At 38.2% G+C, this 24,224-nt stretch overlaps 1 protein-coding gene across 1 annotated transcript in view; it reads left to right on the top strand.

The window, feature by feature from the left end:
- The window catches only part of ARHGAP15 (Rho GTPase activating protein 15), a 330,910-nt gene that overhangs the window by 266,154 nt on the left and 40,532 nt on the right, over positions 1–24,224 (top strand). The window contains exon 12 of the mRNA XM_027656307.1: positions 2,288–2,422. Coding sequence (XP_027512108.1) covers positions 2,288–2,422 — 135 coding nt within the window. The remainder of the gene's footprint in view (positions 1–2,287; positions 2,423–24,224) is intronic.

The raw sequence follows: 24,224 nt of genomic DNA, 5'->3' as shown, positions 1-24,224 counted from the left end.
TTAAGACAAATGCATGGCAAAAACAAGTTGTGTTTCTTTTTTTTTTTTTAAGGTTTCTACTTAAAGTTCTGTGCCAAAGCTACAGTACTTATACATTTTCTAAATGTGTTTTAAGCAATAAGTTGTACAACATTTTTAGAACATGTGTTAAGCTATTTCTCTAAGAATGAAGCTCTTAACAAAACATAAGCACTCTGCATGAGATCTTAGCAGCAAAGTGCTTAAAAGATAAAGTAAGAATTGGTACCATGGGAAGAACACCAGCTGTAGAGCACACAGGTCCATTATGAGAAGTATGGTAGTGGGTAGGGAGAAAATGATTTAATCAGGAGTAAAACCAATTTTATTATAAGGGCACGCAGGGGGTGTGGCACCATAGTGAGAGGGACATTTCAAAATATCTGACAGATTTCAACAATGTGAAAACCCACCCTGTTCTTTAAAGTGACAGTAAACCCCATCAGGTCTCTCTTTTTGATGCTATTGTTAACAGTTGACTGTTTAAAGCTGGCCTGCTAAGATGCTGTCGATCTAGTTCAATAGTGTGTGGCAAAATAAAAGGCTAATTGTTGAAATACGATCAATCAAATATGATCTCAGAGTCTAAAGAAGATCCCCTCTGGTAACTCATTTGAGATCAAATCATTACTTTTATGATTGAGGTAATTGAATGGGAAAAAAAGAAAGAAAGGGAAAAAAAAAAAAAAAGACTTGAAACCAAAGAAGCAAACAAGACATCTAAATGAAATGCACAAGTCTGCCTTTGTTCCAGCTTTGTCTCACATTTCTCCAAGTTAAGGAATTGGGTCCGTTCCTTTGTTTGTATACATTTCCTGAATCCAGAAATTTTGAAAGCATTTTATAACACTTATTAAATAGAAGTTGAAAGATGATTCCATTTTGAATAAGATTTTCTGTCCAAAAGTAAACTCCACAGTGAGAAAACCATTGCGTTAAAGTGCTGGGATCCGGAATTGTGGGTGTCCATGTGTCTCCTACAATTTTAGCATTTTGTTTAACAACAGTTCAATAAAGAGGTTGCTCTTGAAACCAGCTGAACTGCTAAACATGAAATTTCAGTGACATTTAGTAAAACATTTCAGGACTATGTTGCTTCAAATTAAATTTGTTCAGCAGTTTTCATGGTTGGCCCCCAGTTTGCATTGAGACTGAAAATTTCTAGAAGAGAGAATCATAGCACATGGGAAAGAAAAGAAAACTCCATTTTTGGAGTAACAAAACTTGGAGTAAGTGTGTGTCATTTTAATTTGGACTAATAAGGATTTGCACTTTCCTCGAGTTTTATAGGGATTATGATCTCATTGTTTATTATGTTCTAACAGTATCACACTCCTAGAATTAAAAAGAAAAAAAAAAGACAAACCCAAAGAAAAATAAAATAATCACCCAATCTTGTTTTATTTTTATTAGAAACTCTATTTTAGCATTTAGTTTCTTTTATATTTAAATTCCTTAGCTCAGTCAAGCTTCAAAAGAAAACATTTTTTTTTTGTTTGCAAAACAGTTTTGGAGGCACTTGTGGTTTGTCTTTAGTGTGTTATCATTTTTGACAGCTTTGCATAGCCTAGGTAGGCCAACAGGGGTCTGTCTAATATTGTTGCTGGGCAAATCTTCCTCCCAGAGATGAAAACCAAACAAAATATTTTTGAAGCAGTAAGAAGGAATTAATATCCTTTCTCTCACAGTCCTCTATTCCTTGCTGACATTACATTCAGGCAAGGAAAAAAAAAAAAAAAAGGAGAGAGGAGAAAAGCGTTACCCATTATTCCCTTGTACATAGCAAGGCTAACACATGTAAAGCAATAACTCATTTTCTATTGCCATGTTTAGCATATGTCTCCTGTTGGCTCAGCAAGGCCTTTAGGCCGGTCCCTTGAGCCGTCCATCGTTGGCAACTCTTAGCCCCTCGGCCTCAAAACCAAATAGCTTTGAATCATGTTGAGCTGTGATGCTAATTTTCATACTGATGCATTATGGGAATAAATGTATCTGACATACTGTGTCAATGGTGCTGTCTCTTTGTGTCTCTTGTTTTTTTGTTAGCTGCATTCCTACAGATGGTATTCCATTGAAAGTGTTCTCTTCCTACAAAAAAAAAAAAAAAAAAAGAAGGGAAAAAAAAAAAAACATGCACAGCACCAAACCTCTAGGTGCAGAAGGCTGTTAACGGTTGCTGATGATAGTAGGCAAACATTAACATAATAATTAGTGTCTTGTAATTGTTTCATTAAAACCAGTTGTTCCATTTCTCCTCGTGTTTTCCCAGAAGAGAAGCTGAATTTGGACGACAGCCAGTGGGAGGACATCCACGTTGTCACCGGAGCACTCAAGATGTTTTTCAGAGAGCTGCCTGAGCCGCTGTTCCCATACTGCTTCTTTGAACAGTTTGTGGAGGCGATAAGTAAGTACATCAGATACAGCAGGAGCTCGTGAAATAGCCTGTTATATAAAAATAATAATAAACTTAAAAATAGAAGAACAGAGGCATCTCAAATCTGACTTACCTTCCATTATCCGTGATCCTGCCTTTTCATTGTTTTTGACTGCCTTTTATCTCCTACAGCATTTAGGTATTTAACTGGAAAGAAGAAAAAAAAAATCAAATTATTGATCTATAAATTTTGTCTATGTGATTTAACTGTAGTACCTAAAATGGTTTAGGAAAGGAATTAAAGTGTGTATGTATTCAAAATATGCTAGGCTGATAATCCATATATCCCCAAACACAAGAGAGAGACTAATAATTGTGAATCATGTTAGAAGGAGCTGTCTTTATGTTAATCAGAATGAAATGCGTGTGTTTTGTTCCACAAGGTTGCAGACTCTTGCCTTGCAGTGATCACAAAAAGAATGCAAAAACATTCATGTTCTCATTTTCATATCTACCTTTGCTTGATTATTATTTTTTTTGTCAAAAGTTGGCAGGCAGAAAAAGTATTTTCAAAGTCCCAGGCACTTATTCTGCTCCACGTCTCTGTGGTTTGTGTGCTGCAAGCCCACTCTGTATTTAATATATGCAGGTGCATTTTGTAAAACTGTGTCGGCTTAGAAAAACTTGACAAAAAAACAGAGTGATTTGGGGGTTTAGTCCCGTTGGAAAGGGAAGAGGGGGAGAGGGATAACTTAAAGGGAAAAAGCCTAGTAGGTGATTAATTAAAGATCCAATAGAGAAAACTGTCTAGGAAAAAAAAGCAAACCCAACAAAGTACTCAGAGGTCTGATTTCTGAGTGATGGGCTCACGTATTTGCCATTGCTGTTAATGAGAGCTGGGTGTGCACATGCGCAGCTGTCGGGGAATACAGAACCCTTAATGCCCAGCTCACTTTGATTTTGTATTCATAAGAGCCTCTAGTTCAACCAAAGCTTTTCAAGACCCAGCATCAGATATAATGAGGTTAAATGCATCTCACAAGATCCTTCCCTGCTCGGTTATCCGGAGGTGCAGTGCAGTTAAATACATGGTGCAAAAGGAATGCATTCCCTGAAAGTTTACTCCTGGCAGCTCACTTTCTTCTCCTTTCAAAGGAAGTCAGGTGTCAGTCGGTCAAATTTAAGTTCCTGCTGCACAGTGTCTGCAGCGCTAAGAAGGGAAAAAACAATAAAGAGTTTCTTGCTGTTCAGCTTCAGCTTTTTTGATGCATTGGGACAAGTTGCTCATTGAAGCACCAGCTCCTGAACATATCCCTCAGCTGGTTCTCCATCCACCTGCTCTGTTTTCTTGGTAAGAAGGAGGTGTGCTGTCCTAAGTGGATGAAGCCAGTTCATGGAGCACAGCTGTCATCCACATCTCTTCTTGTGCACCTAATTCTACAGTCAGGTGTTCAACATCCATCCTCTGATGTTATCACCTTCTCTTCCTGATAATCCAACATCATACTGGTCTTCTGGGGCTAAGTAGAGTCTTCCTCCCCCTTACCCCTGCTTTTATTGCCCACTGGCACACCCTTTGCCTGTGCAAATACTATTGTACTCTGAAGAACGTTATCAGGACACCATGATCTCGTTCCTGGTGCTGTCTTCTACTCTCATCCTCTCTGCTAGTATCCAAGTCAGAGTCATTTGAAATCTGTTGGTGGCACCATGGGGAGGTTTTTGATAGTAAAAATACCAGGTATATTTACTTGGTGGTCATGGACTTGCGAATTAAGAATTTGAAATCATGTCGGAAAGAGTCTGTCTACTAAAGCATTAATATTCATGAGTGAGAAATTAATGTCCCTTTCTGCTATTTGAACTATTATTAATTCTTATTATGATTTTGAGAGCCATTATACACATTGATAGGCTAATGAACAGTCATTTATAGAGGGATTTTAAGACAGTTTATTCCTCAGAAGAAATGTTGGCACTCTTAAGACGTGCTTCGCACTATTTCAAACCCCTAATTCTTGTTGCTTGCTTTACTGCACATCAGGGTGATTTCTACCTAATCCAACTGTCTACAGTAATCTATGATTTCCAATCAATCTTCTCTTTATTTGGCCTTTACTGCCATAGTATCTGCAAATCTGTATTCCTATCAACTCCACTTAAAAAATGTCTATAAGCAAGAATTAGGTGTTTTCAGTGTTTTAGGAGCTTTTCTTTATGTTAATAGTCCTGAGGCAAAGTAAAAAAATCTCTTTTCTTCAATATCATCTCCATTGCAGATGATACTTTGGCTACTTGTGCTAATTAATTTGCCTGGTCAGTGCTGAGCTGCTAGAAAATTTCCCTTCTTCTTCTTCAAGTTGTTGAGAAAAAGGGGCTGTAGTATCTGTTTTTCAAAAATTAGAATTATTAGCATGCAAGACACAGGTGTGCATTACAGTTAGCAGGAATGTTTAATAATACCAGAAATAACCAGCCTGATTCCCATACTGCCGTGGTGATTATATCCTTGGTCCAGCACTGAAGACCCCTTAGTCATAGCCTTGCATTTGTTAAGTAAGATTAAGTAGTCCAAAAACCTACTAGTAGTAAGTAGTAACAAGTTGCCAATAACAGTTCTTGAGAATTTAGTAATTTAGCTAGAAGTTTCAGAAGGAATGAATATCCAGGACGTGCCATGGACTCCTTATGCTTATGTTATTTTAAAGCTTATGTGGAAAAAGTCCATAGGAAGCTTAGTATTAATTTTCCTGGATGCTGCCATTTTAATTAACATCTCTATTATGTGCACGGGAATAAAATTTTACAGTACTGTGTGTTAGGCAAAGCACTTGCTCTCCACCTTCAATTTCCCCTATAAATAACTTTAGATATGACCATACTATTAGAACACTTCAGATATGACCAGAGTATCAGAAGATAATTCAGGGCATTATAGAATCTCAGAATTCTGCTTGCTGGACTGAAGATGGATAATTACTCTCCACACAGCTTATATCAGAGAACTTACAAACAATAAATGGAAGGCCAAAAGACCTCTGACCTAATACTAATTTTGTTTCTTAGGGTTTGGAAAGCAGTTTGGTTTTTTTTCAAGGACTTTGTCTAGTATTACTGGCAAGTCATTTTGTGGTATTTTGGATGAAATATGCTCTTCTAAAGTGTGCCCAAATGCTGCTACGAAGTCAGGTTCAGCCACACTTAAATTACTCAGTACCGCAAATAGTTCTATTGATTTTCTGGAAGATCAACAGACGTGGTTCAACAGATTGTCTGCAAGTAAAATTGTGCTTCATGTGAGTAAGGTGGTAGAACTGCCAATAACTGAAATACTTAATCACCTTATTTACAGAATTCAACCAGCATGGCCATACAAACTTATTCCAGGACTTTATCCACTGAAATGATAAACGTCTACCCCCAAAATCTGTTAAAAAATGTTAGTAGGTAAATGTGTTAGTTGATTGTAAGTCTTAATTGAAATAGTTTTCTTGAAAAGTCTCAGGCAGAAGGCATGGAAAAAAAAAAGAAATTCGACTACTAGTTTTCTGTGCAGCAATGTCTGATATCCACAGAACAGGAAATATTTAAATATCCACTAGTCCTTCCAGATCTTTTCAGCTGGGGAGAACTGTATAGACAGTGCATCTGTCCAACTACAGTTACGAAAAAACCCCACTGATATTCCACAAAGGAAAATTCCACTCAGTTCCCAAAGCTGCAACATCTGTCTCTGGTTTGGAAGGCTTGAGTTCAGGTCTTTGATTTTTCTCAGCAACAGGTTGGAAAGATTACTACATTGGAAAGATTTTTTTCAATGAGGTCTAGTGATTATGCCTTCGTTTCAGTTCTTTATCTCTAATATGAATTTAAAAGGTGTCACGTAAGTACTGTAGATAAATAGGAGATTTATTGTTTAAAATGCACACATAGAGGAAGATGTGTGTATTTATATATATATATCTGTATATATATATACTCTAAATAGAAATCCTTCTGCCAGAATTATGATTCTCCTGCAGACAGTTTTCTCAATGAATGTATCTGTTACTGCTGTGGGTTTCCCACTTGAGGCAGATGAACAGAGGAATGAGATTAATAAAAATAGTAGTGTTGAAAATCTGACTTGCAGGCTTTCAAGTGGAATCCACAACCTGATATGTCTCAGGTCTCTGTGTGAGGAACAGAAAATGTGGGATCCACATCCACCACCAGGTCTCTGGAGAAAGGTGAAGGGAGTCTACAAGAAACGTGGAGAGAGACTTTACAAGAGCATGTAGTGACAGGGCAAGGGGAAATGGCTTCAAAATGAGAGAGAGCAGGTTCAGATTAGACATTAGGAAGAAATTCATGCCTATGAGAGTAGTGAGGCTGTAGCACTGCTCGCCAGAGAAGCTGTGGCTGCCCCATCCCTGGAAGTGTCCAAAGCCAGGTTGGACGGGGCTTGGAGCAACTTGGGATAGTGGAAGGTGTCCCTGTCCACGGCAGAGGGTGGAACTGGATGATCTTCAACGTCCCTTCCAACCCAAACCACTATATGATTCTATGATTTTTAGGGCACCAGATCTCATTAGCATGTGCGGCTTCAGTCCTGGCAATTCCCCCCGGATCAATCTCCCCAGACACTTAGGCAAAGTAATCCCCTATCTCTGGAGCTCAGGCTTTGCAGCTCTGGCTGGAAAAGGAAAGGAAGCATTTCTCTGCATGGGGAGAAGTAAAGCCATAGGCATCTAAAGTTCTTCGAAGGGCACAATCACAACATCTAATTAACTTATACACCTTCAGGGATAGATGGCAACCGAATAAGTTTTTTCAGAATTTAAGTGCCTAGACACCATCTAAGGTCCACATTAGTACTCATTTAATTTTTGTTTTTCAAGATCTGGATTTTTTTTTCTTTGATTTCTCTGATAGACCATTAACACTTTTTTCAAATTATTTCACACATATCCTTTCGATATATCAATTAGGGTCTCCTGGTGCATGCTAAGCAGAATTCTCAATGTCATTCCTATCAATCCTACAATGTTATGTGTTACCCTACTGTATGGAAACTGAAGATGGTTATTTAGCATCTTACACACGATAGAGTTTTGTAACTTTTTTGGGTAGGAAATTTGTTAGATAAAAAATTCATTACAGTTTTGCTTGTCTGTGACACTGGTCTTTACTGGTCTTGTCTGACAAAATCTATGATGGTAACATAGCAAAGCAATAAATTCATCTCCCATGGGAACAATAGACTTTTTTTAGACCCACAAAAACTATCATTAGTTGTCAGTCCTCTCCATGTTGGTCAGTTGTCTTCTTCTCCAGAATGGCTGGCATCAATAAAAGGGTTTTTTTCTGGGCTTTGGCTCTAGTCCTGCTTCAGAAAGGTGCCCCAAGAACCTGCTGTCTGTGTGGCTCGAGAGAACATGTTGCAGAAACTCACATCTATCTGGGCAATAATCACGCTTCGGTCTTCAGCAGACCATAGCAAATTTTGCACTGCATAATGTAACTTTTGAGGAGTTTGCACAGAAGCTGTCTGCACCAAAATCAGGAAAAAAACCAAAAACCTGTGTCAGGAGGCAATAAACAAATCAAGTCATCAATACATAATCATGACCAAAGAACAGAGCTACACTGGTTGAAAAAATAGTGCAGCAAGGACCTGCTCTGAACTACTATGCAGTGTTATGAAAATAGTAGCTGGGAAGCAGAAAGGAAGTAAATACATTCATTTATTCTGACAGTCATAACATCCTTGTATCATCTTGGTGGAAAGTTACAAAAGATGTCTAAAGAGATTTTCAAAAGGCATCTAAAGAAACCTCACTCGAGGCTTACAAAGAACAAGGCTCAAGGCCAACTTGTCTTGGAAAGACAAGTCAGCATATTGCACTGTAAGAAATCCATGACAGTCTCTTAACATCATCACGTAATAGGTTCCTGAGAAACCAAATCTTATCAGTCTCTGGCATTATGCAAATTTCTGTCATAATCTCAATCTGTGGGCTTCGAGTCCTAATCAAACTGCCTTCAGATTCACAGTTGGCGAGCCTCCTATTGAAATGTTTTCCTCTCCTCCATGTACTTGTCCAAGGAAGTTTTGGGGCTTGGCATGGCATCAGAAAGCCTCAATTTCATGTGAACATGGCAATTTATAAACAAATCCAAGGTCACCACAATATATTTCACATAATTAATACATTTTTGTCCAAATAAATATCAGAAGACAGCAAAGATCAATAAAATAACATGAACAAATAAAAAAAAAAAAACTGTGTAGAAACAAGAAGCAGTTAAAAGTCGAGGTACAACTTTTTAAAAAATTAAAAAAAAGAAATGATTTTATGGGTAGCATAATCTCAAGCATATCCATCCATTTAAATATATGAATATATGTGGTATATATACTCTCCCAAGCACAATAACATTAAATAATAATAACAGCTCAATCATAAAGTGATACTAGATATTTTCAGTAGAGTCTGAGTAGTGTTAAATCCACTTTTGAAATATTTTTGAAATCTTATCTGGAAAGTTGTGTGAAATTCTTATTCAAGAAGGATTAACTGATATATGGAAGAGGGAAAAACCCTCACATTTTAGAAGAGATGTTAAGATGATATAGGAGAAAGAGAAACTGAAAGAGAAGACTTTTAATATAGGTGTTAATGAAATACAGATTAAAAGTGTATATGATCATCCTGAATGAAAACAATAAGTAAATAAAACAGTAAAAATTACGCAAATATATTTAAGCTGTAACATTGCCAACCATTATAACCACCATATTCTAGCACAATCTCCACTTAAATTTAAGCCAGTAAGAAAGAATATCTCCACTGAAGATGTAAATGGAGGCTGTTGTATTTGCAATAGCAGCAAACTGGTAACTAAAGAGGTTCATTCCAGGCTCTTTGTTCTCAGGAGGTGTCAAGGAACAATATGTCCTGGTAACCTCCTAGTTCTTTTTCAATGACCTTTTCTTCACAGTTGCAAACTGTTTCTGCTCAACAGCATTTTTAAATAGATCTTTTCAGGTCTGTAAGCAAGTGTTTTAGGTGAAAAAAAGTAATATCGGAGGTCATGTCTTTGAACAGATTTTTTGTTTTGAGGTGGAAACTAGCCTAACTAAAGAAATTAAGAAATGGTAAGAAATAAAGGGCATTGGAAAAGAATTAGTAGGTAAGACATTTCTTCTTTTTTTTTTTTTTCTTGGAAAGTTTTAATTAAGTTGTTGTAAAGGAATTGAAAACAAAATCTACACCTGAAGGTTTAGCTCCTCTGCAGGGCTTTTCTCTGTGAAGGATGCTCAGGTAACACCTGTCCACAGGGAGCCTGGTTCTAGATTGACTTTAGTTTTTATGTTTCTAAACATGAGCCTCTGCCTTTAAAACAAGATACATTGTGATAGTTACTAATCTTTTTTTTTCTGATAGCACACAGTTCTGTTGGACTAAAAAAGAACACAAAACTCTTAGATGTGCACCGAAATAACATTTTGATTGGATTTTCCCCTTTGTGAACTTCACCTGACACAGTGTTCCAGTAACACTGTCAAATGGACAAATATTTAAATTATATTTAATGGACAACATTTACATTTTGAGGAAAAGAGGAAACTCTGAGGAATCTCACTGAAAGGGTTATACCAGTGATGAAAATTGCCTTAGTATTAAAGGGACAGAAAAACTGTTTAATTTGCTCTTATAAATATGGTGGAGGCTTTCCAATTATCATCAAAGGAAACGAAGAAGTTTTAAAGGAATCTGTACTTGGATTTTGCTGTCATGAAAAGTTTGCGTAGGAGGGACATATTCTCCCCCAGTTTAGTCTTTTTTGTTATTATAGTTATAATTTTTTTAGCATAGCAGAAATTTTATTGCGGATGCCTGGCCTGTCTCTTAACTCATGATAATTATATTCATAATTAAATGTTAAACAAGAATTGACTAGGCCAACTGGCTTGCACAGGTGTTTGTGATATGAATGGTTTAATGCTTCCACAATAAATTATTGGATACAAATCTGCAGTAATCTACACAGTGAGAACTTTTATCAAGAACTTTGACGTACATGGAAGGTCCAGCACCATGCTTTGAAGCTGAGGCTTTCAAATAGCACTTACAAGACAGTTTTGTGTCAAAACTGTGACTTGTCCTTGATTGCACAAGCACTAACAAGTTTGAAAGGTTTTCTTTTTCTGGGCTGTTACCTGCCAGGGGCTGAAGGTGCTCAGAGCATTAATGTTTAGGGGAAGCTGGAGAAGCTGTTGGATGCTTGAAGGAAATGTCATCTGACTCACTTCAATCTGCAAAACACTCATTTATTTTGTAACTGATGATGGATTAATCACTGAGGCTCCAGTAACTATCTGTAGCTTTACCCTGATTGTTGTTTTTCAGAGGATGAAATCAAACACTTGTAAACAGAAAAAGACATAAGTTTCAGTTTATTCCTTTTATACTTACTCTTAGGACATGTGTAATTTAAATTTCATCTGTGGTTAAGGGAATATTTTAAAGGGAAAAAGCATTGGCACAGGCTACCCAAAGAAGTGGTGAAGTTCCCATCCCTGGAGGGATTTAAAAGATGTGTAGATGTGGCACTTGGGGATATGGTCTAGTGGTGGGCTTGGCAGTGCTGGGCTGAAGGTTGGACTTGATGATCTTAGAGGTCTTTTCCAACCTAAATAATCCTGGGATTCTATGAAAGAAAGGGCAGAAGGAAGAGGCAAGCCAACTTGAGAGTTTGTATCTGGGTTAGCATAAGTGAGACTCATGGAGAAAATCGAGCAGGAGAGAATGGTGAAAGAGAAACTGAGAAATCTGAACAACAGCACTGGGCAGAAAAGGGTTGGGGAAAAGATAGAGAAGGAGCACTTTAGTGACTGTGACAAGATCTCTGTAACCTGGAGTGTTTGCAGGAGGCAGGGGAGAGGAACTTCTCATGAGGGTTATCTGGAGCTCTTGACAAAGTGAGAATTGGCACTCTGGGTTCGAGGGGAAAAATGTTTCACCATGCTTGTGAGTGAAGCTTCCACTTGGGGAAAGTAATAACAGGAGGAGAGGCAGCCTATAATGCCCCAGTTACACAATTTCAGAGGTGCCAAAATGGAAGAAATGAGTGGGGGGAAAGTGGAAAGAGAAGACCAGGAAGGGAGGGAAAAGGAGAACCTCCAAGAACAAGAGAAAGGGATGCTGAAAGTCAGTACCCACGGTGCTGGGCTGTCTTCCTCTCTCCATACACCTTCCTACTATCTGAAAGTTGCTACCTTCCCAAATAACAGTAGCACCACACCTCTCTGAGTGGTGGCACGTTGGATCTGAACCAGCATGATAATATCTTGATGTAAAGAAATAACAACTGAGTTGTTCTCTGGTCCTCATCACATGGATATTTGAAGACCTAGTACACTATCTGAACACTATTTGAAGTGTACTAGACTACTACAGCTGCAGTAGTCAGAGTAGGTACTAACTTTATGGAGTACTTCTGTGCATCCTAAATGCTTCAAGTAACTGAGCTAGAAGAAAGTGCATAACCTTAGCCTTCAGACCTAGGACTGAGAAAAAACTTTTGGGTGAGAATCTTGGTAGATGGAAAATTAAGTAATAAAGGCTCTGTTTTTTCTGTGCCTTTACCACCTAAGAGCAGTAATCTGTAAGAAAGGTGTTACAGCTGCTCTTTTTTTTTTTCCAGAAATGTTCTAGCAATGGTTTGGTATGGAGAAAGAAACAAGAAAATAAAAGTTCTAAAAGTTCCACAAAGTAGGCAGGCACAGAATCAAGTCACGATCCATAAAACATCCTCACAGTTTACCATAATAGCAGAAACACAGGTTTGGAAAAGGAAAATGCTGCATTTCTAAAGGACATAAAAAAAATACAGCAATACAACCAGAATAATAACAATAGCACTATCTACAGAGTGCTCACTGAATTTCACAGAATTTCAGAAAAAAAGTTAAGACACGGGTTCAAATCAGGCCCAGATTGGGGGGTCCAAGCTCCCCTTCCCTGAAGGGCATCACTTGTCACAGGTCTGGCTGCTCAGTGTCTCTGTTTTGAGCGGATCTGTGTCTGCCACTGAAAGTGCAATTGCAAACTGAAATACTTTGGGAAAGTATTGATGTCTCAATGTGAGGGTAGTCTTGTGTTCTTACCAAGGCTGGGCCAGAGTTCAGAGTTAATAGGATTTATAATGTCTCTTGAGGGACACAAATTGTGAAAAAGTAGTGCTGGAAAACTGGGTAATGTGGCTGCGGAAAAGCATCCTTAGCAGCTGTACTCCACCAGCTGCACCAGATAACAGCTAAAAGGGAAGTCAAGTAAAGTAAGAAATAGTGTGGGAATGGAAACACTGAGTAGTGCTGCACATCCTCCTCCTAAATGGGTATCAGGGAGTGTGTGGCCCTGAGGCAACAAGAACTCATTGAACAAAGAAACTCACTGCACAAGAAACTCCTTGAACACAACTTTTAAGGATGTTTCTTTGGATGCAGAAATATTTCTGCAATCTGCTGCCTCCTGCTTATGGGACAGGTATTGAATTTTAATTGCCCACAGTTTTAAAATAAAATACAATTTTTCTTGCTTCCTGGTGAATCAAACTGCTACCTTTGACTCCTTTCTACATAAGATTCATCAGCCTGTTAACCCATGTGACTATTGTTACATTTTGGCCCCAGCACTACTGCTTTAATTGCCTGGGGTGTTAGCACATCACACAGATAATCTCATTGAAATCACCAGCAGTATCAAATACACCAACTCATGGTCTGACTCCTTCACTGTGAAACACTTTTGAGTGATAGTGTGGAACTGGGAACAAAATAAAATTCCCAATCCAGGCACAAAAATTCTTCACCAAGGTGTGCTTAGATGGTCAGAAAATCAAACCCTGTGTTAATCACTCCTATAAAACAGAAGATCTGAGGCAAACAGAAAGGTGGGACTCACAAAGGTTTTAGGACCCCAAGATGTGACTGAGAACTGTTCTGTGTAAGCACATATGAAACCCATGGTGTTTGGAGCTTGTTATCAGGAGAGCCCTGGTGAACAACAGAAATATTTTCCAAGCTGACACTTCTAACATGTCATGTAAAGGGAGAGGGCTGCACATACAGAAAAAGAGTGAGGTGACCAGAACTAAAACCCAACCTAATTTCCAGGGTATAACTTATCTCTACACTCCTGCAGGTGACAGGGAAAGTAAAGAGGGACAGGGAGGAAATTGCCCTTGTACATACACAGGGTGCCTACCCATGAGGAGGGTAAATAGAGTGAGTGCACAAGCTGCAACTTCTTTCTTTTTCTCCTTTTCAATGTTTTCTATTTTGTTTCCATTTTCTTCTCCTTTTCCTTTTATTTCTGTTTTCCTTTTTCTTTTATTTTTATTTTCCCTTTTTCTTGACCTTTTCCCTCTCCCTTTCCATTTTGCCTTTCTCTTCTCCCTTTCCCTTTTCTTTTTCCTTTTCTGTTTCTTCTTTTTTTTCTTCTTTTTCTTTTTTCTTCTTTTTCTTCTTTCTCTTTTTTTCTTTTCCTTCTCCTATTATAATTTTCCCTTTCCTTTCCCTTTTCTTTTTCCTTTTCCATTTCTTCTTTTCTCTTTTTTCTTCTTTCTTTCTCCTACTCATTCTTTTTCTTTTCCTTCTCCTTTTATCCTTTTCCTTTCCCTCTTCCCTCTACCTTTCTTTTTTCAATTTTCTTTTCAGTTTTCTTTTTTTTTTTTTTTTTCTCTTCTTAATTTTCCTTTTCAAACAAAACCAAGCTGGGAGAAGTAGGAAGGCTTGCCTGGCAGGCAAGTTTATATATGCTTGTGCAGCTCCAGCTCTGGGCTATCAAGTGCCACTTCTGGAACAGCCTTTTCCTCGGCTCATGTTTGATTTGCATCTCCATGTTCACATGCAGCCGGAACTAACCTACACTCTCTGCAGCTGAGGTTGGTGCTTGGTTTTCTTTACACCACAGATCAGGGCACCTTTTGAGGCCACATTCCTGCTTGCAAGCTTACGTGTATAAGCATTTTTTAAAAAAAATTAGCCCACTGTGGGGATATAAATCCTCCACAGAGAAAAATATTAAACCATGATGGGAGTAACCACTTTAGGAGATGTTCAAAGAATTTGATCCAAAATCTGTGTTTTTGCTTTGAAGCTGTCCTTTAGTTCAGATGGTATTTGTGAATCACTGCCTCAAAAAAAAAAAGGGGTCTTTTGGCACACGCTTTAGGCTGATGACAGGCAAAATGAAGTAGATTCTGTCTCAGAAATCTCCAAAAATAATCTTAGGTTTGACATAACACACCAAGTCATGAAGTGATATAAGCCACATAAGCACAAAGCAGGCTTTAAATTTAAAGAAGAATAATCCTATTTTCAGATAGGATACTTTCCATCCATTTGGATAACAAATATCTGATGCAGAATATAGGTATGTTAATATAGAGATCCCTTAAAACCTGCAGATCCTAGTAGCTGGTGACTGTGGCAGCCTTCTTTCTACCTGTGCTATCTGGTGGTTGCTCAGACTATCCACACACACACATATATTGAGCACACACACATGCACTGAAGATTTCTATCTGGAAATAAAGATCTGGGCTTTTTTTTACTGTCTTTAACCCCTCAGCACCAGTGATCTGGAGTTCCTGATGCTAAAGAGTGATGCAAAATGCATTAATGCTTAGCACTGGGAAATCCCAACTCCTGGTGCCAAGAGGTTCATAAATATAGTAATGAAACCTCTTGACTCAAAGTGAGCACTATTTAACAGAACAAGCATGAACAGCCTTTAGGAGATTTTGCAGCTGGATTTGTTCCACTGTGTCAGAGCTGAACCTCCATGATAGCAGTTTTAAAAGACTGTACATGGCTTAAAAAAAAAAAAGAGAGAGTTTGAGGAAGCCAGTCAGACAAAAATTAAAAATAAATAAATCTGTGGAAAGGAAAAGTAAATAAACCACTGTATCCCATACCAGAAAAAAAGGCATCAAGATTCCCCACTATGAATTCAGTGACAGATGTCAAGGTCTTGGGGAAGTGTCCACCAAGCTTTATTTTGCACATGTTCCTGAACAACTAAAATGAGTATTTTGTGTGATAATTTACTAGGAAATCAGTATCAATAAATCAGAATAATGTAAGCAGTCATGTTTATTATATCCTTGTTGCTTAATATTCATGATAGTAATTTACTTTTATAGTACAGTTTCATGTTATCTCCTCCTTTGCTGTAACTTTGAGACAAGCAAGCTGCAAAAGTAGAAGGTCAGGTAACCCTTTGAAGACTGTAAAAGTTCATTCTCTAGGAATTTGCCTGCTTAGGAGGTTTTTTTAATGCTTTAGTGGCTCCTTAAATTATTTATACTATCATTCCTATCCTAGCATTATTTATTTAACAAACATCACTGCAAAATGAGATTTGTAAAGCAGTGTATGGATACAAACTTTATAAATGAACAATCCAAAATTTCTCGAACTGCACAATTGAAAATGGTAAGGAAATCTGGTCTGTATTTTAACAGAAACTCACACATTTCTTTCTAAAAATTTAAATTATGCACTTATTTAAGATTTCCTGATGTTTTGCAATGGCAAGAATGCAAGGAAACTTAAGTGGGGGGTGGTTTTAATGCTAAAAAGAGAAAGAAATTTGATTCTTAATTCACCGAGGGGTTTTGCTGTGTTTTCTTGGATTGAATGGAAGAAAATTAAATTCTCACTTCAGACCACTTTTCCCTTCAAGAGAAACACAAACAAGCTATAATCTAAGTAGAAGTCAGGCCCAAACACGTAAAACTTGTTAACCACGTTGACAGTGATAGAAACAGGAGATTTTATCCACTGAACATGCAGAGTACAAACTACTACAACTTCTACCTGTCACTCCTGTTGAAACACCTCTTTAATGACTGAGTGAGGCCTTAGTTATTTAAGACCTGGTCTTTAATAGTGCATTCAGATTTAACTGACTAGCACTTTTCTCTTTTTCGTATGTACTTTTTTAGTAAAAAACTGGATTTCAACTGAGCCAGTTGAGGTACAAGAACTATATTGTTTAGTGCAGACATAAAGCATGATAAGGTTTAATGAGAAAGCACAAATTCAAAGATGATGTAGATGTCAAGATCTTCTCTATTATCTATAAATCAGAAATCAGCAGAATTCTTCATTTTCTTTGGATTTATTTTTTTAATATTTTCCTGTGCTACTGATCTGCTTCACTATTTCACCTCAGACTGAGTTCATATAGCAGAATCTTTCAATATGTGAAACTCTTCTGATTAAAGACAGTCTATAATTACAGAATAGTCTCTTTGGTATGTCCCCTTTTCTTTCAATTAAGGATGAGCTTTTGATGAAGCTGTATTGGTTACTGCACATAATCAATTGTTTCTCATCTAGGAACATATTTTTCATTAGACAGGAGGTGGAGGCCAAAAAAAAAATATTGCTGATCAGATAAATGAAGTCTAAACCTACCTCATCACAAAGATAACATCTAAAAATGCTTCAGGTTTATTTATGGCAAACAAAAAATATGACTAGGCTTCAAGAAATGATGAAGATAAGGAGACATAAAAGACATTTTTATTCTAAGTGTAAACTATCATTAAATGTATTTAGATTTATACCCTATAATTATTATGATTGTAGCAATTAATCAATCAACTGATTAACATGTAGGGTCAGCAGGACACAGTGATCTTATCTTGAAGCTTGAATTAATTAATTATTCCTTACTCTACATTATTATTTCCTACTTGTGTATGTTTTCTCAGTGTCCCTATTGACAAATATATCTTTTTTTTTTTTCCATGATGCATTGAGTCGAGCACGGGAAGTCACTGACGTGCATTTACTAATTTGCCATCAGAATTTCAAATTAATTAAAATATTTTTAAAGCATCGCGTAATTTTTAACTACTTGTTATATTCTAATTAGCAAGGTTCAATTAAATTGTTTTCAACGTAGCAACTTAAGAACTCTCATCTCTTCAAGTGGAGTCAAATTCAGCGGGTGTATATTGTTGCAGTGATATAATTCCGTGTTCATTATCCCACAAGCCAGCAAAGTCTTTCTGAGCAGTGTGTTTGTTTGCCATATGTGGCACTGAGAGGATTTTCCAGTTCCACAGGCAATCCTGCTGTCAGGGGTTCTTCCTGAAATTCGGCTACATTTTAATTTGTTTTATGCAAAATTATTTTAGGCCCCTGCCCACGTGGGTTGGAATTAGGGGATCTTTAAGGTGCCTCCCAACGCAAACCATTCTAGGATTCTATGGAAAGTGTCACTTCCCATAACCTCTTCCTTGTGCTGAACATTGTCTCCTCGCAGTAGAATTTGCATCACCCTGAAGTCACCACTAGAACTCTTATCCTTCATGTTTGCTTCCAGAGGAGACACCATCTTATCCTTCATGTTTGCTTCCTTCAGGTGTTAGTAGGTCCTTGCCATTCCTCAGGCATCCTCAGCCATGATTTAACCCAGCTCCCTTGTGTCTCACCACATTCATTGTTGCTTCTATCAGAGTGTTCAAGATTGGGTTTTTTCGCTTAGTTTTAGGGGGTTTTGGCTTTTGTGAGTATTTTGACTATTTTCAGTGTCTTTCTCATACAAATGGGCTGTAAAACTGGACAGGACCCATCAGTCAAGGAGAGGTAATCCCTCCCCACCACAGTCAGAGATGCCACTGCAAATATTGTGACTGGTTTTGCTGCTCCACACACCCTCTTGCACCATGGCTGTGTCCAAATTCCTCCTGGTTATCAACCCCATGTTTGTTTGACATCCCTGGTTCTTAAGAACTTGGTTTAGGGGTTTGAATGTTGGGTATTTTTTCTATATTATGTTTTCTTATCTTTTTCTTCTATTCCATAGTTACTAGTTTAAGGCAAGCCTAGTAAGCCCTGGTGGTGTTGAAGAAAGACATGAGTGTTCTGTCAAACAGCACCTAATTCAGCAGGTTGTCACAAAAAACATTCAGATCCTCTGAGCTTGTAAACCTACATTTCTGTGCTATTGTCACCTACTGATCTACACTTTGCTTGTGCTTTAATGAATAAGAGTAGAATTTATATGCATCTGCCTCTCCTCCCTTTCTGCCCTGTGGACCATGGAATGGCCAGCAAGACTGTGAGCATGGTGTGTCTGGGGCTGTTTTAGCCACTCAAAACAGACTGCCACCTCAGAAGCAAAAGCATACAGGCCCTCCCTTGTCCTGCGCTATAACCATCAGCCCCATACATCTCTTAGATGCCCTAAGTCATCTTTTCCTTTTGTTTTGTTTTGGTTTGTTTTTTTCTTAATGCAGGGCTGAAACACTCCCCAATTCTGTAATCCTCCTCGTTTCCCATATTGGCGCTTCCATCATACTACCCAAAAAGAACATCAAGTTTGGAAGAAACTCCATAGCCCTTCAGACACCCCCCTTTCAGGCAGGAGAGGGACAGGCACCTCTTTATATACCTCCCAAGAAATATCAGTGGCCTTTGGGAAAGTCTTCCCAGAGGGCCTGTCTCAATTTTCCGTTCCTTCTGGGCCCTTCCTTCTCCTCCTGTTCCTCTGCCTCCTGCCATAACCCCCATACAGACATATACAATGCAGTTCTCTTCTTCATGTCTGATTTTTCCTACTTTTTTTTCCAGTCTGTAACACCCTGCTGCAGTGAATCCATGTCCTGATTAGGGCTGTTGAGTTCTACTATTATCTATATAATCAAAAATAAAAGAGATGCTAAAAACCCAGCTGCCGACTCTCTCACTGAGCTTCTCAGAGAAGTTCATATCCCAGCCTCTGGTGGTTTTATTTTTCCAATTTTAGTGCAGGAGACAGCAGTAATAGCAGTAGGTTTGGGGGCCCTAAATAGAAAGGGTAGGAGAAGCAGTTATCATCAAGCTTTAGCTTTGAAATATAAACTTAGCAAAGACTTCCCTGATGAAGTATACATATGGAACTACAGAATGCCACTTTTTATCCATTTGTTTTCCTGACCATAACCACGTTTTCACACTGTCAGCATTTTCATTAGAAGCTCTTTTTGTCAGAGGTTTATAACGAGAATGTAAAGATTTGCTATGGGCTAAATCTCAATCCAAGAGCAAATGTTTATACCAATTCTGAAAACAATCAGCTTGCCCATTTGTAGTTATGCATGTGTTCATCATCTGTTACTGCTTGTCCAATGCTCTGCAACTTCTGGAAGGAAAAAGAGACATCTGGAGGGAAAAAAAAAGCTATCCTGCAGATAGCACACTATATGTTGTCCTGAGTTATTGAATAAGGTACTACAGAAATGCAGCTTTTCAGTCAACAAAATATTTTTCTTTTACTTAAGCCTGTCAAATATACTGCAGAAATATTTTAATGTATGGTTTAGACTGGTCTCCTTTTGTACATTACTTACATGGAAGTTGTGTTAAAAATTCTCTGGGAATTATTCACCTAATGAACCGAGCCACTTTTGCGATGCCAGGCACGATGAATTCTTTGAAAATGTTTTAGCTTATCTTCTCGACCTGAGGGTTAACAGGGTTTTCCTGTCTGTCACTTCCACTGTGTATCAGTCATTAAGTTCCACGATGTTCTGGGGTTGAGTTAAATGTAAAAGAAAATTTCTCTGGCTGTGTTGATTTGAACAAAAAGGTACATGGAATGGGCATGTATATAATTACATACAGATAAATTTTCACACAAAAAAAAGGCAGTTAGGAGTAGTCTCACAAAATTATTTGTGTCTGTAAGTGTTACCTGTGCTCAACATGACTCAATATAAAGTTTATTTGGGTAAAATTCAGAAATCATAGAATCACAGAATGATTTTGACTGGAAAGGAGCTTAAAGATCATCTTGTTCCAAGCCCTCTGCCATGGACAGGGACACCTTCCACTGAAGAATTAAACATAAACCAGGTGCTAATCTGAAAGTTGCCTCGATTTTAACGCAGAAGGTGCCTGAGGTTGGTTGTAGAGCACTTCAGGAAGCATTGTAGTACTTAGTATTTACACACAAGGCTCAGTGCTGTAAGTATTTGCTTTATAATAGCATTAAAGTGATACTTACAACTCAAGTCTCTTTACAGAGCAGTTTATACATTAACACCACAGTGAGCGAGCGCTGGAAAAGTGACAGGCGGGTTGAGGTGCCGATGCTGCAGTGTCATGCAGAAGGACACGACCACCTAAGCCTGAGGCTGGGAAGGAAGCCCAGAGAGAGATGTTTACAGACTCTGGGAGAGCATTTTCTCTGAGGTTCCTCTGCTGTTCGTGACTCTGTGTGTATTTGCAGCCTTGGGTCAGTTCGGGCTGCTGGAACTGCTCCTGCTGAGGCTGCCGAATCTCTCCCAGTGCATTGTCCAGAATCTTTAAGCACCTCACTGAGGATTGGAGGTCCCATCACGGTTGCTGGGAACACAAAAATTCTGTAACTCCCACCATTCAGTGAACAGTGTGAAAAATGGGTGCTTTCCCTTTCTAAAAAAGTTTAGTCTATTCAAAGAAAAACAAAATCCTACGAGGGCTTACCCCAACACGAGGCTCTCTTGAGTAGAAAACCCCACTGCAGAGCCATGCAGCACAGACAACACCTCCAAATTCACCCAGTAAACCTCAGGGGGAAAAAAAATTCTGACCCTCAGTGTTTCTTCATAGACCACAGTAAAAATTGAGTCACCTCATCCTAGACACAGGTCCAACTCTAAACTTAGCACCAACATGACTGCATTCGCTCCTGAACTATAATTAAAGCAGCTTGAAAAGTGTGTATAGACCAGCCTGTAAAGCCATCAGGGAATTTATTTTTTTCCTTTGGCAAATAATTCATGAACAGTTACAAGTTGTTGACAAATCATTGTGCAGACAATGAAAAGAATTTTTTCAGGACTGTCATGATCACACATCTGGTATGAATGTTCTCAGAAATATTTCTCCACACTGCCATGCACAACCCTTTTGGCTTTGTGAGATTTCAAGTGAACAAAAATGCTCACCTGTATATTTGTGAACATGCCAGCTCATCAGCAGATCTACTTGGAAAAGAACAAAAAAACTTAAAATCACAATCTTCTCTCTGTTTTGGCTTGATTCACCCAGCTCTGCTTTCATCCAGGAAGCTTTAAGAACCTAATTAATTATGATCTAATTAAGCTTTGCAAAGTCATTCTGATATTATAGCATTAATATAAATATTTCACAGCAAGTAAACTGAGGCACACTCATTAATTTGTGTAAACCAGGTCCCAAAGCAAGCAGTGACAGCAGTAGCACTCTCCATCCCATTCCCCCACTCTATAAACCTTTTTGTTCTTTCCAAGCTTCACATCTATCTAGCAAGGGTTAAAACAAGACTTTAAATCCTATACAAAATCTGTGCAAATATGTGTTCTGCATAAATCTGGGCCACAAAATTAATATACTTGTATACATTTTCCCCATCTGCTATATTGCTGACACATCCAGCTTGTAGCCCAGAATGTTTTAGAGAAGAAAGGGCCATCTCTATGTTTAGTGCAATAGTTCAAGTGGAGTTAGAGACTTATTGGTGCACTCAGGCTTCTCCACTAAACATAGAAAGCAGCTTGGGGTACTTGGGAATTTTTCTTCCAAAATGCCAAACTACTGGGTCTTGGTGGAGGAAAGAGGAGTGGTATTATTTATATATATATAAGGAATTAAATTGCATATTTAGTGAAGAAATATATTTCTCTTTGTATTCCTTTTTTCTTTTCAGATTAAATTATGTATTTAGTGAAGAAAGAAGTTTCTCTTTGTCCTCCTTGATTCTTGTCAGCTATTATAATATATATGTGTGCCTGTGTACATGTATACATAACACTTATAAATTTTCTATTAAAAAAAAAACAAAAACAGAAAACATTCACACAAGGGTAAGGTTATCTCAAACCTCCAGGTATTGTAGGAGTAATTTTAGGGACTGTGACCTGGGAGAGGCAGCTCTTTTATAGTTTGTGACCGCAGACTCCCTCACCCCTGCTGTGTACTTGTAATATATTTCCCTACCTCAGGAGGTAAAGGAGGTGTTCCCCAAAAGAAATAGTGTAGGAATGCTTTGTTCAGAAGCTCAGAAGTTGTGCTCAGAGCTTCATTGCGTGTTAGGAGCTGGTGGAGCCTGTCCAGTGTGAGCTGCTGCCCCGTGTTCCCCTGGTGCACCCGCCTGCCTCGACTCCAGATGCAATCAAAGTGTGTTTTCCAGGAGGTTGGTTATATATCCTTGGGAGGAATGTTGGCCTTTTTTTTACTCTTTAATTCATTCATCACACCAGATTTTTATTTTTTGCCTTGTTTTGCCATAGATGACCAATATATTGTGCAATTTTTAATTTCCTGGAATTTCCTGTTCCCAATTAAAAAATAGCTGTATAGTAATTTCCTTTTTTTTTTTTTTAATGGTTTTTTTAACACCTTAATGGGTGTTTGTGCTAATTAGACCTAGGGTATTGTGGCACGTCCATCTTTTGAGTTTATGGACAAAAAGCTGAGGTCTAGCTAAGCTGACTCCAAGTCATAAATTCAGAAGAATCAGTGTGGCAGCTTTAACTCACCAAAAGGCTCCTCTACATGTGGGAGTTCTCCTGTGGCTTTAAGGTCATTTCTTACTCTTAGAGCCATGTAGCTTTACTGTGACTTCTGAGAATGGGCAAAAACCCACAGAAAATCTACATATACAACCTATTTCTTGATCAGTTTGTGCACTGTGAGCTATGTGTGCTTCTTGTCATAAATAATAATGTGTCTGCTTTTTTATAAAATGCTGTTCATTACATACCACTATTTCCTTTGTAAATATATTTACTGTATTGGTGATGGAAACAGTAGTGTTGGCTGTACCACATGCAGAAATAACATGCCAAGCTTACCTGACTTAATCCTTCTTTGTTATTGGTGATGGTGGTGCAATAATTAGACATAATTAGGGAACAATGTAGCAGTATGAAGTTGGATAGGGGAGGCTGTATCAGAAAGAAATATGAGATACTGCTATGACAATTTATTGGCACAAATACAAATAATAGTTTGTATTTGGGTACTGTTGGGACTGAAGTTCTGGAACTGTAGGTAGAGGTAGATTTCATAGAATCACAGAATGGTTTGAGTTGGAAGGGACCTTAAAGCCCATCTTGTTCCAGCCCCCTGCTGTAGGCAGGGACACCTTCCACTAGCCCAGGTCGCTCCAAGGCCTTTCCGATCTGGCCTTGCACACTTCCAGGGATGGGGCAGCTACAGCTCCTCTGGACAACCTGTGCCAGGGCCTCACCACCCTCACAGCCAAGAATTTCTTCCTGATGTCTGATCACAATTTCTATTTCAATAATATCAAAGTTAGATAACACCAATCAACTTTCCTTTGCAGAATAGACCTGTTTAGTTGTATAGGTAGTCTCATGTTTTCTCCAACAGCCTGATCTTAAGCTCTACCTCAAGTCACCTAGAAACTGAAACCCTTGAGAAAAAAGACCATGGAAATTACCTTTGTTTTAATTATATATATATATAAAAATATAAAATATATATTACACAAATCATATTATTATTTTTTTATGTATAGCCTAATAATACTCGCACTATAACAGGGTGGGTGGCAGGGTTGGATTACACTTCCTATTCTTAAGATGTCCTCTTATTTTTCATCTTCAGCACATCAGAAATTACCATAATTACCCTGTGAAGTGTAATGACTGGGTAAGCTCCACTTTTCAGTTCACCATCGCCAGTTACTCAGTCATCTCTATTGATACAGCAACACTGTCTTCCACCAGACAGTGACCTCAATATTTGTCTTCTCCACACATTAGGCTTTCCCACATAGAAGCAATGCATCAT

This window comes from Corapipo altera, unplaced genomic scaffold, assembly GCF_003945725.1.
Source record: "Corapipo altera isolate COAL_440 unplaced genomic scaffold, ASM394572v1 68, whole genome shotgun sequence".
Lineage (NCBI taxonomy): Eukaryota > Metazoa > Chordata > Aves > Passeriformes > Pipridae > Corapipo > Corapipo altera.
The sequence above is the reverse complement of the archived record's forward strand: the minus strand, read 5'-3'. Positions and strand labels throughout refer to the sequence as shown.